This window comes from Phyllobates terribilis, unplaced genomic scaffold, assembly GCF_046119375.1.
Source record: "Phyllobates terribilis strain yellow unplaced genomic scaffold, ASM4611937v1 Scaffold_11__3_contigs__length_659146591, whole genome shotgun sequence".
NCBI lineage: Eukaryota > Metazoa > Chordata > Amphibia > Anura > Dendrobatidae > Phyllobates > Phyllobates terribilis.
In genome coordinates this window covers 337,572,949-337,587,324 of record NW_027362771.1, presented here as the reverse complement: position 1 = coordinate 337,587,324, position 14,376 = coordinate 337,572,949, and the positions used below count along the sequence as shown (strand labels likewise).

Here is a 14,376-nt window from a genome sequence, read left to right as displayed (position 1 = left end):
ATTGAGAAAAACATGCATATGTGTCTTTTTATATAGTGTATGTAAACTTCTGGTTTCAACTGTATGTCTGAATACAGTTTTTTGCAACTCAGGAGTTTACGTCCAGTGGAATGTACTGTATAAATGTGAACACAGCCTTAAAGGTAAGAATTCACATGTGAAAATCTTATTTCTCAACAGACTTAACCTTTAAATATGTGTCTAAATGGGAATATATATCTGTAAGCTTCTGCAGGGGTGGAGGGACACCTGTGATGTTACATTTAATTCATTCATTGACTACATTAACCTGAATGTAAATACAGTTGTCCAAATAAGTAAAACATATTATGAACATTTATTTTCTTTCACAGTAAGTGCCAGAAAGGTTTTGGAAAAAAAATTGCACACTCACATTGGATTAATGATGGAATTTTTGGGTATTTCTAAAGGCAAATTAAGCAAACAAGCAAGTAATGGCTACTATACTTTATATATTTCAAGATATATTAGCAGGTTGAGTAGCTCTATTTCTGGTTATTTGTAATTTTAATTATGAATGAATTTTCCTGACCATGTCCTCCAAATGATATCCCTTTATATTATGGAATATGTATGTTACACCAGTATGTCCATAAAGTTAGAAGTCTTCAGGCATGTCTTTCTGAACCATTCAGTGATAATGGGGACAGGGTTAACTGAATGGGTTTGGATGGGAAGAGTATGAGATTAAAGGTTGTCCCCACCTCAACCATTCGGTTAGTTTCTATCTTGAAATTCTCCATAATCTGAAAAATAAAGAAAACTATTATTAATGGATGTTTTAATGCTATAATACGTCATTGCTCCTATGTCAAGTGGCAATTATACAGTTATATGAAAAAGTTTGGGCACCCCTATTAATCTTAAGCTTAATGTTTTATAAAAATTGGTGTTTTTGCAACAGCTATTTCAGTTTGATATATGTAATAACTGTTGGACACAGTAATGTTTATGCCTTGAAATGAGGTTTATTGTACTAACAGAAAATGTGCAATCTGCATTCAAACAAAATTTGACAGGTGCATAAGTATGGGCACCCTTATCATTTTCTTGTTTTAAATACTCCTACCTACTTTTTGCTGACTTACTAAAGCACTTTTTTTGGTTTTGTAACCTCATTGAGCTTTGAACTTCAGAGCCAGGTGTATGCAATCATGAGAAAAGCTACTTAAAGTGGCCACTTGCAAGTTGTTCTCCTGTTTGAATCTCCTCTGAAGAGTGGCATCATGGGCTCCTCAAAACAACTGTCAAATGATCTGAAAACAAAGATTATTCAACATAGTTGTTCAGGGGAAGGATACAAAAAGCTGTCTCAGAGATTTAACCTGTCAGTTTCCACTGTGAGGAACATAGTAAGGAAATGGAAGATCACAGGGACAGTTCTTGTTAAGGCCAGAAGTGGCAGGCCAAGAAAAACATCAGAAAGGCAGAAAAGAAGAATGGTGAGATCAGCCAAGGACAATCCTCAGACCACCTCCAGAGAGCTGCAGCATCAACTTGCTGCAGATGGTGTCACTGTGCATCGGTCAACTATACAACGCACTTTGCACAAGGAGAAGCTGTATGGGAGAGTGATGCGAAAGAAGCCGTTTCTGCAAGCACGCCACAAACAGAGTCGGCTGAGGTATGCAAAAGCACATTTGGAGAAGCCTATTTCTTTTTTGAAGAAGGTCCTGTGGACTGATGAAATCAAGATTGAGTTGTTTGGTCATACAAAAAGGCGTTATGCATGGCGGCAAAAAAACACAGCATTCCAAGAAAAACACTTGCTACCCACAGTGAAATTTGGTGGAGGTTCCATCATGCTTTGGGGCTGTGTGGCCAATGCCGGCACCGGGAATCTTGTTAAAGTTGAGGGACGCATGGATTCCACTCAGTATCAGCAGATTCTTGACAATAATGTTCAAGAATCAGTGTTAAAGTTGAAGTTACGCAGGGGATGGATCTTTCAGCAAGACAATGATCCAAAACACCGCTCCAAATCTACTCAGGCATTCATGCAGAGGAACAATTACAATGTTCTGGAATGGCCATCCCAGTCCCCAGACCTGAATATCATTGAACATCTGTGGGATCATTTGAAGAGGGCTGTCCATTCTCGGCTACCATCAAACTTAACTGAACTGGAATTGTTTTGTAAAGAGGAATGGTCAAAAATACCTTCATCCAGGATCCAGGAACTCATTAAAAGCTACAGAAAGTGACGAGAGGCTGTTATTTTTGCAAAAGGAGGATCTGCTAAATATTAATGTCACTTTTCAGGTGAGGTGCCCATACTTATGCACCTGTCACATTTAGCTTGAATGCAGATTGCACATTTTCTGTTAGTACAATAAACCTCATTTCAAGGCAGAAACATTACTGTGTCCAACAGTTATTACATATATCAAGCTGAAATAGCTGTTGCAAAAACACCAATTTTTATAAAACAATAAGCTTAAGATTAATAGGGGTGCCCAAACTTTTTCATATGACTGTATATTGTATAACAGGTACTACCAGGTAAAATAAGGATATCTTCACCTGTGGTTGATTGGTTGCAGAAATTACAAAAATTGTAGAAAAATTCATTCTATACAAGTGAATGCGGTTGTTTTTGCAGTGTATGAATAGATTTCTGCCAGCCCCGTTTAAATTCTGCGTCTTTTACAGGAAAACTGCCATTAAATTCTTGCTGCCCAAACTACAGGCATCATGAATTAGAGACTGGCTATGTGATTATAGCCAGGTATGTTTTACTCATTAACCACAGCAGCCGAGACACATAGGGCCCGATTCATGAAAGCTTTTACGCCATGAAGTTGCATACATTGGCACAACTGGAAGTGGCGCTAAAAGTATGTAAGTTTTGGCGTTCTCACACCATTTTGTCCAGTTCTGACAAAGTGGCTGAAGTTGGGGCTAAATTGGGGCAAATTCATGACGAGTGGAGGCATTCTCTACACCACAAATCTTACTTCAGTAGAGACTGGCGTAGTATTCATGGCGGGGTGCACACAAAGTTGCCATTCATGAAATTGCCATTCATGAATCAGAAGCGTCTGACTGCAGTACATCTCTTCAACAAGACCGTCATGAACAATGCCAGTTTTGATGAATCAGGCCCATAGTCCCAGCTGGCTTTTCAAACCATGGTTACTCTAAAATGCCACAGCAATTCAAGTGAAAAAATACTATGCTGCAATCACACAGCCAGACTCTAATTCATGTTGCCAGTGATTCAGGCACCATGAATCTGATGACAGTTTCCCTTTAAATATACTGGAGGGTGAACAAAGTCATATACCTAATAAAATGAAACTTTCAAAGTGCATCAGATACTTCACGCCCAAATGCAAAGTTCCATAGATTCAGTTTATAGGCTTCTGTGATCTATCAGTGATCCACCCCGTTCTGTGATGTTAGTGATTCTATCACTGCTTGGTGCCAGTAACATTATGATAACAAATTATGCCATTTTGCATAGCTATATAATTTAATATGGTTAAAAAAATGACAAATGTTCATCCAGTTCAACCAAGCTGTGGGAAAGGATAAGGGGAAGGGGCACATGCACAACCACGATGCACCAAAAAAAGCTAATCTCTCCCTCCTGATCCCAATTGTCAATCAATTGGGTCTGTGATGTTTTTAGTGACTCCAATTTCCTTTCATAAACATATGTGACATGTAGAAGTAGTGCTGTTGCAGAGTGTGACATGCGGAAGTAGTGCAGTTGCTTTAAAAGCATTCAGCAACTATTAGAAGTAACACGAGCACATGAGACAGGAAGTGCTGTGCTCCAAAAGCATCCAGCAACTAGAGGGGTTAACACAGTCACAGGAGAAGGGCAGTGTTTTAGCAGAGCCCCAGGGGGATTGTGGGGAAGTTGTTTACTGTCTGGCTGGAGCCTAAGAAAAAGGGTGTGTGTGTGTTCTGTATCTCACAGAAGGCCCCTGCAAGTGAAAAGGATTAAAGTCAGGAGTGAAGCTAAGCACCTAAGCACAGGTCAGGTAGAGTTCCTGAACTAACAGTGCAGAGTATTGTCAGGCAGAAAGATATGGACTGGAAGAAATGATGTCACATGGATCATCTCCCTCAGCAAACCCTCCACCCTTCCTCCATCTCACTGTGCTGTAAAGAATGCTGTGTTCATTAATGTGCCTTTGCATTAGAACTCTGCTGCCCTGTACTACTGGGAAGACTGTGAACTGCTGTGCTGCTAAGGAAACTGTACTGTTTGTCACTGGAGCCTGTTGCTCATAAGACTTACCTTGCACTGGCTGTGCGGCTTCTTATTAAATGCAACTGTTCTACCGTTTATGAGGACTCTTGTCAAGTGTGTCTGGTCAGCAAGTGAAACAACCTAAGTGTCTGTGCCTGAGGGTCAATACCCCTGTGTGCCTGAGAGAAGCTGCAGCACATGGTCTATGGTCGCCCTGAGTAACGGTTCCCCCAGGATTCCAAAGAATTCATGTAACCTGTCTCGCCCCTATTTGAACCTAGCGGCGTGCTTGTAACATATATTACATAGCCTAAATATTTCTAAAAAGAAACAGGAATTTTATCATAGGGTAAAAGTGCTTATACTTCTGCCAGACAACTAGTTGCAGCTTTTCTCCCAGGATCATCCATTGAAATTCAACATGCCTGATTGGAGATAAGTGGTCGTAAAATCCTAGTCCACTGTCCAGGTCAGTGCTCTCTGGACATGGACAGGAGCTGCATGAATTTACTGAGCTTTTGGTTTCCTGCTGCAGCATTTGATTTGATGCCCTGGTGTGACGTCATCTGTGCAGCGTTCACCAGCCCTGCAAATCATAAGCCGAATCTGGGATCCCAGAGGGTAAGGATATTCGAACATCTCCTGTCCACAACCAGAAAGCACTGATATGGATCATGAGGTGGGGTTCCATGAAGCAATCTGCTCATCTCACGGGGTTCAGTGAAGCAATCTGCCTGATCCTACTTTCTCTATATCATCTGTTAGAAAACAGATGAGAAGTTTCCATTCACATTAATAGATTCACCTATCCCACCAAAATCAGCAGGTTTGGCAAACTTTAACCTTTACCTTTGTCCCTTTATACACAATTAAAATTAGGTTGTCTGAGATTAAAATAAAAAGTCATCTTATTCATTAACAGTGAATAACTCAAAAATTAATGAAGTGCTAAATAGAAAAAAAAACTTCCTCCCAATCTTTTGTGTCCTACAGAGCTGAGGCCACTGCATGTTAAATTGCAGCTACGGCCAGTCTGTATGTTGCCCTCCCTTATAGTTTGTGTCATGCAGTTTCTGTGCAATGTAAGTGTCACATACATTACAAAGACTTGGAGCCAGAAAAAAGGTGGTGTACAGACTTAGCAGCAATGTTGAATATTTGGTTTAAGAACCCTCCTATTACATATATTGTCATGGCCAAAAGTGTTGGCACACTTGAAATTGTTCCAGAAAATGAAGTATTTCTCGCAGAAAATTATTGCAATTACAAATGTTTTGCAATATAAACATGTTTATTTCCCTTGTGTGCATTGGAACAACACAAAAAAAACTGAGAGAAGAAGGTAAATTAGAAATAATTTCACACAAAAACCCCCTAAATGGATTGGACAAAGTTGTTGGCATCCTAAACTTAATATTTGGTTGCACGCACTTTGGAATAAATAACTGCAATCAATTGCTTCCTATAACCATCAACAAGCTTTTTACACCTCCCAACTGGAATTTTGGACCACTCTTCTCTTGCAATCTGCTCCAGGTCTCTCATATTTGAAGGCGCTTTCTCCCAACAGCAATTTAAAGATTTATCCATAGGTATTCAATGGGATTTAGAGCCATACTCATTGCTGACCACTTCAGAACTCGCCAGCACTTTGTTTCCATCCATTTCTGGGTGCTTCTTGAAGTATGTTTGGGGTCATTGTCCTGCTGGAAGACCCATGACCCAGCTTTCTGACACTGGGCACTACATTGCAACCCAAAATCCTTTGGTAATCCTCACATTTCATGATGCCTTACACACAGTCAAGGCACCCAGTGCCAGAGGCAGCAAAACAACCCTAAAACATCTTTGAACCTCCACCATATTTGACTGTAGGTACTGTGTTCTTTTCTTTGCAGGCCTCATTCCATTTTTGGTAAACAGTAGAATAATCTGCTTTACCAAAAAGCTCTATCTTATGTGTCCACAAGACGCTTTCCCAGAAGGATTTTCGCTTACTCATGTACATTTTGGCAAACTGCAGTCTAGCTTTGTGATGTCTTTGTGTCTCTGTGTCTCCTTCTATAGCGTTTCATTTTGCACTGACACTGATGCACCCTGAGCCCGCAGAACAGCTTGAATTTCTTTGTAACTTTGTTGGGGCTGCTTATCCACTAAGCATTGCAACCTTTCATCAATTTTTCTCTGTCATCCATGTCCAAGGAGATTAGCTACAGTGCCATGGGTTGTAAAATTCTTGATTATGTTGCACACAGTGGACAAAGGGACATCCAGATCTATGGAGATGGACTTGTAAACTTGAGATTGTTGTTATTTTTCGAAAATTTTTGTTCTCAAGTCCTCAGACAGATCTCTTCTCCTCTTTCTGGTCTCCGTGCTTAGTGTGGCACACAATGCAAAAATGAAGGCAACTTCTCCCCTTTTTATCTGGTTTCAGGTGTGATTTTCATATTGCCCACATCTGTTACTTGCCACAGGTGAGTTTGAACAAGTATCACTTGCTTGAAACAAAGTTATTTACCAACAATTTTGGAAAAGTGCCAACAATTTTGTCCTGCCCATTTTTGGGGTTTTGTGTGAAATTCTATCCAATTTGCTTTTTTTTCTTTGTTTTTTTTGTGTTGTTCCAATAAACAGGAAATAAGCATGTACATAACAAAACATGTCTATTTGTAATAATTTTCTAGGGGAAATACTTAATTTTCTGAAACAATTTTAAGGGTAATAAAATCTTGTAAAATTACATTACATTGATAATACTGTCAACTTTATACATAAATTGATGTTCATTATTTTAACAGGGAGAAATTAGTGAAGATCTAGAGTCAGCTGGTGTAAAATGCGTCAAATTAATGAATGAATTACGCACAACTTTCAACTGCCATGTCCCTGTGGAAAACATGTCTTATGGAGAAAAATATTGGGGGTCCATGTGTGATGTTTTAATACATGCACCTGGACTGGAGAACATTTCTGTTATAATTTATGACATGTTTGAGCCTTAAATGATAATTAATCTGTTGGGTTGCACTGGTCGCGCACTCGGCCCGCCGATAAGCTTCATCCACTTTTAAAAAATGGTCAGACATTGCATAAATATGGCAAAAGTTGCAAAATATTTGATTAACTATGTTTTGTGCAAAAATTTGCGACTTTTAAAGCCCAATAAATTCCCTCACAGTCTTTAAATTTGGCAATAAAAGAAGCTCTCAATAATATTTTACCGTACCCACAAATGATAACAGATGACGCATGTACAGTAAATATACTGTAGATACAAGTACAGGAAATGCAGATATGCTTTTGTTTTTTTATTAAAGAAACATGACTTCTGCTTCTATTATGAAATGTTTCCATATTGAAAAATTCTCCATAGTGGAAATTCAACAGACCTTGTAAAGTATCAAAATGAAAGAAACTCTCCCCTGCAGGGAATATATCATTGTAATTGTTTTATAACCCTTACACATATGGAACAAGTCACATTTGTGAATGTTGTATAAGATTAATTCCATAAAGAGGATACAAGAATATGTAGTCTCAGTAGATCCTTTCACTCATAAAACTTTACATACATGGATAAGGAAAAGTTGCATCTCCATTTCTGCAATCCTTCTCCCGATACACTGTCGAGGACCAAAACCAAAGCCTAGGCCTTTGAAATAAGTTGATTCTTTCCCTAGCCAGCGCTCTGGAGAAAACCTCTCAGGAGACGGGAAGATATCTGGATTCCGTCCCATGGCATACAGTCCAACCTGCACCAAAGTCTATAGGAAAATGGAGAAATATTAACAAACAAAAAATGATCTGGCTGTCCTTGTAATAAGCAACAGAGCAAAATTTTAACAGCAAGTAAATTAAGAAGTTTCTTAATTTGTCATAAGCTTTGAAATGCTTTGATATTCTATGTGCTCATAAAAACCCCTTTAATAAGTAGAAAAGTGGAGTAATATTTAAGATACTAGTCTCACTTGGTACAACTTTATAAATATGCTGCTTAGTTAAAACACCATATTTTTCATGTATTTACATCAGACTACTGGTATATATATATATTCCCAAATCTCACCCACACAACCCTTAAGGAGTGGTCCGAAGTCCAAAGTCATTTTCATTCTAAATCCCTATCCATTTAGTGACATAATGTAAACTATTTTCTAATGTACTTGCATTAAAAATTCTCTATCCTTCCCCAACTACACTATCTAACTGCTTTTCTATTTTTTTCCCTACTTTCTTTTTGATGATGCTTCGTTTGTGAATCCCAATGCATGATGCGATACTCAAACAAAGCCTCATCAGGGGGCAGAGGCTGCGGTCTCTGCTGCGGTCTCTGCTGCAGCCTCTGCCCTCTCCCTGAAACGAAATGTCATCAGTGACCTATGTTTCAGGTTCTGGGCTAGTCCCTGCAATGTGCGATGTGCACAATTACAGCGTGCACACTGTCGTCAGCTCAGATCAGCAGTAATGAGCCGACAAGATAGCATTGGCTGAATACCCGATGTGCAGAGACCAGTGATGTCACTTGCTGGGGCGGCGTTGGGTTCTGCACTCGGGCATTCTAATACCGCTCTGTTGTCGGCTCGTTACTGCTGATATGAGCTGGCAACAGAGAGCGCACTGTCACTGTGCACATCGAGCAGTGCACATCGCTCAAGAACTAGTCCAGCCCCTGAAACGAGTATCACTGATGACACTTTGTTTCTGGGAGGTCATTGCCGCACCCTCTGTCCCCTGATGATGCTTTGTTTGAGTGTCCCAGCATGCACTGTGATTCTCAAACTAAATGTCATCAAAAAGGAAGTAGGTAAAAACAAATAGAAAAGCAGCTAGTATAGTAAGGCAAGGATAGGGAATTTTTAATGCAAGTATAATAGAAAATAGTTTAGATTATGGTACCAAATAGACAGGGATTTAGAATGAAAATTACTTTGCCTTTGGGCCACCCCTTTAATTCCTGATTTTATTTTACAATCCAAATGAGAAAACTGTCACCACTATAGGGAGCTCGTTGTGCAGGAATTTACTGTACTGTGGTTCTTGTATGATCCACAGTCTGATGATGACTGTTAGTAGTAACTTCCAGCAGCTCCTTAGCATTGGTAAGGACATACTGGGCAGGGCTGCCATCGGGGCATTACTGCCCTTACTGCTGTAAGGGGCCCCCCTTTTGTTCTTATGCTCACCAGGCCCCAGGATGTAACAAGGTGCTGTGCACCAGTCTCGGCAGTGGGAGCTTTCATGGAGCTCCGTGGCCGTCAAAGTACCTGAACGGCTGTGCAGCTCCAGCTCCCTCTGCCTTTTCCGGACTTCTGGTCAGGTGACGGCGTGTACGCAATGACGTCATTGCATAAGCGCCGTCATGTACGGGCGCCACTGGCCGTTGCTGGGACATGGACAGCTGAAGAGGAGCTGCGCCTGCAGGGGATCGTAAGTGAGGTTAAGTATGAAAACCTTTTTTTTTTCTTTATAAAATTAATTGAATGGGTGACGGAGGAAACTACAAATGATGAAGCGAGAGTGTGAGGGGGACAGGGGATTGCAAATGATGGAGTGAGGGGGAGGGGGACTGAGGACTGGAAATGATGGAGTGAGGGGAGGACTGTAAATGATGGAGTGAGAGGGGGACTGCAAATGATGAAGTGAGGGGGGGGACTGTGAATGATGAAGTGAGAGGAGGGACTGAAAATGATGAAGTAAGGGGGGGACAAGGGACTGCAAATTATGGAGTGAGGGAGGTCTGCAAATTAAGGAGTGAGGGAAGGACTGTAAATGATGGAGTGAGATGGGGACTGCAAATGATGAAGTGAGAGGGGGAGACTGCAAATGATGAAATGAGGAGAACAAGGGACTGCAAATGATAAAGTGAGGGGGACGGGAGACTGTAAATTATGAAGTGAGGTTGGGGGATGGGGAACAGCAATTGAATTGAAGGTGGGGGGTGGGGAGAGCAAATTATGATGAATTGGGGATGGGGTAGCAAATAATGATAAATTGAGTTTGGAGGAGAGTAAATGATGTATTGAATGTGGGGGAGAGCAGTTGATAATAAATAGAGGGTGGAGGTAGGAGAGAGGACATGACATGACAATGAATTAGGTGGAGTGGGGGCATGTAAATCTAAAGAATCAGGGGAGTGGGAGGTACACAGTGGGGGTCGTTGAGGATGCAATGACTGGTAATGAATTGGGGGAAAGAGTACAGGTGCTAATTAATTTATATATTTATTAGGTGAGGAAAGTGCCTTTATAGTTAGTGGGGGCTCAGTGATGGATTACAATTTATATTTGGAATGGTGAGTTGCATAATAACTAATTATATATTAATGGTGAGTGCACGTCTGTATTCAGCTGTGTAGTGTAGAAGTTGGTGAATGTACTCTAGATAACTGTGTGTTGTTTTATGCAGAGACAAGTCCTGCCTAGAAGAAGTGATGACAGTCTGCGCTGGATGAAAAGTGAAAATGAAATTCTTCAAATTAGAGACATCACCGGCTCCTGTGTATAATGTTACTGGTGATCCCTGTATTACCTGTACACTGACGCTATATACAGAGCTCCTGTGTATAATATCACCAGTTATCACTATATTACCTGTACACTGACACTATATACAGAGCTCCAGTGTATAATGTCACTGGTGATCCCTTTATTACCTGAACACTATACACTATATATATACACAGCTCCTGTGTATAATGTGAGTGGTGTTCACTGCATTACCTGTACACTGATACTATATACATAGCTCCTGTGTATGTCACTGGTGATCCCTTTATTACCTGTACACTATATACTATATACAGAGCTCCTGTGTATAATGTCACTGGTGATCAATGTATTACCTGTTCACTGACACTATATACAGAGCTCCTGTGTATAATGGCACTTAGTATTGTGGGTTTTTTTTTATTAAAGATCAGTATTGTAATATTCGGTCCCTATGTGGTGGTAATATGTGATCTGGTCATGGTGTGGTGGCATTTGTCCCTTGTATGTGATATTATTGGTCATTTTAAAAAATGTATGTGACACATTCCCTTAAAGAAAAAAAAAGAAAAATATACCTAAAAAGAGTATTGGATATTTTAAGAAATGTTTAATAGGTTAGAGTAGAGTAGGGCTCAGCCAGAAGAGTCTATCGTGTCCTGGTGGCGACTTAAAAAATCTTTTGGCCAAAACAAAAGCTGATGGCTATGTATGTGATATGGTGTTCCACGGGAACTGTTAGTGTGTGATTGGTGAGGACGTGGTGCAGTAGTGGAGTTTTTCCAAGAGTGGGCAGTGGGACTGTGGAAGGTTCGAGCGGTGGAGGCAGAGCCTGGGAGGAATCTCAAGTGGGCACAAAACTTTTGCCAGTATGGGGCCCTGAAATTCCTGGTGGCAGCCCTGATACTGGGAGTTGCAGGTTCATGCTATAAAATTGTATATGGGGCTGATCTGACATTGCAATTGATCGCTGTACTAAGCTTGGTGCTGCATATATGTAGTGATGGTGGTTTTGACATTGCATTCGTGTACTGACTGTGGTTCTGATGTTGTATTCATGTACTGACAGTGGTTCTGACGCTGCATTATTTTACTGATGGTGGTTCTGGTGCTGCATTCATGTACTGATGATGGTTCTGATGCTGCATTAATGTACTGATGGTGGTTCTGGTACTGCATTCATGTACTAATGGCGGTTCTGGCTTTGCACTCATGTCTTGACGGTGATTCTGATCTTGTAGACATGTAGCAATCCATAACGTGCTTCATGGCAATGTTATAACTTAATCTCAAATCTCTAAATTTAGAGGATTTTTATGAGGACACCCCTGATCTACATGGACTGAGCTTCCTCTAGCGGTGGCTGCAGAAATATATGTGGGCTGAATGCAGGAAAAGTATATTCACCACAGGTCTAACTCTCACCATGGTCGCCATGGCAGCTGCATGGCCTGCCACTATGAGTATGCCACTGGTTACTACATTTGAATTTGATTTTGATAGTAAATTGTCAATCTGTGAGCATGGTAAATCAATAACAGTCACAACATTTGTTACTCAGAAGTTAATAATCATGTCTAGGACACCTTTTCTAAATCAGTACTCTATGCAAAGCTTTGCTTTCGTTGCAGAGGTGTAACAGAAAAAGACAAGCAAGCGTATTCATTATAGTTCAAGTGACAGCAGTTGCATACGTTCCATTATTTACAAAGCACTTCTATTTGTGTATACCTAATTGTGCTACAAATATTAATGCAAACTATATGGAGTCGAATCATAAAAGTAATGACTATTCATCCACATTTGGTTTGCACATTCAAGATCATTCCCACTTAAAAAATGGGTACTTCTTCAATCTACCATCGATGCTCATTTGGGCAGTTTATCTGGCTTTGTAAAATGACTCTTAGGCCATGGCCCCACTATCAGTATTTGGTCAGTATTCAGTCAGTATTTTTTCTCAGGAGTGGGAGCCAAAACCAGGAGTGGGTGATAAATGCAGAATTGGTGACTTGTTTCTATTAGGCTATGTGCCCACAATGCAGACATGCTCTGGATTTTTCCTGAAACGCATGCAGATTGTACATGCGGATTGTACATGCGGTTTCATGCCAGGGACATGCGGATGTGAAGCGTTCTTCACATGCATTTCCGCATGCAGGTTGACAAGCGCTTTCCAAGCGATTTTAGCACCACTTGGAAAGTGCTTGTCAACTTGGTCACACTATATAAATCCAGGCAAACGTCATGGATTTATATAGTGTGACCCCAAAGAATGTAAAAAAATAAATCTATACTTACCTTCTGAAGGCCCCCGCAGTCTTGTTTCACTCCGTCCTGGCTGCCGGCAGATCGTGGTACACTGAAGGACCGGCCGACGTCAGCGTCGCGTGACCTGTCACATGACTATGACGTCAGCGCAGGTCCTCCAGTCCATCGCGATCTGCCGGCAAGGGAGGACTAGCGCACCGCGGGCCATCAGAAGGTAAATATAATATTTATTTTTTATTTTATTCTTTTTTTACAGTTTTCTATGGTACCCGGGTCCGGAGGAGAGTCTCCTCTCCTCCACACCTGGGTACCATCCGCACATTGAACGCATGTAATCCGCATGTGCTTATCTAGTGAAGCGGATTACATGCATTCTAATGCAAGTCAATGGCGGCGAAAACGCAGCGCTTCCGCAAAATAATTGGTAGTGCTGCGTTTTTTTCCGCAATGATAATCCGCAGCAGAAATTTCCGCAGCATGTGCACAGCACATGCGGATTATTATTGGGGAACATGGCAGACCTTCTACCAAGCGTTTTTTAAGCGTTGTATGCAGCGTTTTTGCCGCTGCGGAAACGCTTAAAAAACGCATCATGGGCACACAGCCTTATACCTTTTCTCTGATTGTTCCTCACCTGGTTTTGGCTCCCACTCCTGAGAAAAAATACTGACCGAATACTGATAGTGGGGCCGTGGCCTTACGCAATAGTCAGCCCTTCAATTGTATCTCTTTGCCATACAAGTGCTTACCCCCTGTGGTATCATGTAGTTGCGGATGACTGTATCCCTCTGAGTATACCTCTGTAATGTGATCGCAACAGGGTGCAGTCTGTAATAAACAAGGGACAATGAGAAAAGCATGTTCTGTGCAGTGCAGAAGTATACTATATATGTGTCATTTCTGGTTTTACCTGAGAGTTTCTTTCAAAGCTGCTTTGACCAGTGGGATCTTCTTCAGTAATGTTGTCAAGTCATTTCCAGAAGTGGCCCTAGCAGCTAGAATTTCAGACCTCAGCTTCTCCTGGACACCTGGGGCACGTGCCAGCTCATACATCGCCCACTGAAGGGTCATAGATGTCTGAAACAGGAATGTAGGACTGATATTGGAATATATTTAAGCCTGAGAATCTGTGTAGGCTATGCAGACACTATTTTACAATTTTTCCACATACATCATAGACTCATTTTACCCAGCATGTGTTTTTAACCTATTCACCGGCACCATGAGCTGTAATAATGCAGGAGAAAAGGCAGATTTCCGTGCCTTGTGTTCCAGGAGCAGCTTCCATAGTAACTGGGATTGGACACATTGTTCTGACTGAATGTCATTACATAGACATAGGTTAAGTGCAAAAAATACATTTATAGTTCTGAGTATTGCACTGTAATATGT

General features: G+C 40.9%; 1 protein-coding gene across 1 annotated transcript in view; it reads right to left on the bottom strand.

The window, feature by feature from the left end:
- Positions 1-318: 318 nt before the first annotated feature.
- The window catches only part of CYP11A1 (cytochrome P450 family 11 subfamily A member 1), a 67,597-nt gene continuing 53,539 nt past the window's right edge, over positions 319-14,376 (bottom strand). The window contains exons 6-9 of the mRNA XM_073650785.1: positions 13,895-14,061; positions 13,734-13,812; positions 7,801-7,992; positions 319-767 (exon numbers count right to left, since the gene is read on the bottom strand). Coding sequence (XP_073506886.1) covers positions 630-767; positions 7,801-7,992; positions 13,734-13,812; positions 13,895-14,061 — 576 coding nt within the window. The 3' untranslated portion in view covers positions 319-629. The remainder of the gene's footprint in view (positions 768-7,800; positions 7,993-13,733; positions 13,813-13,894; positions 14,062-14,376) is intronic.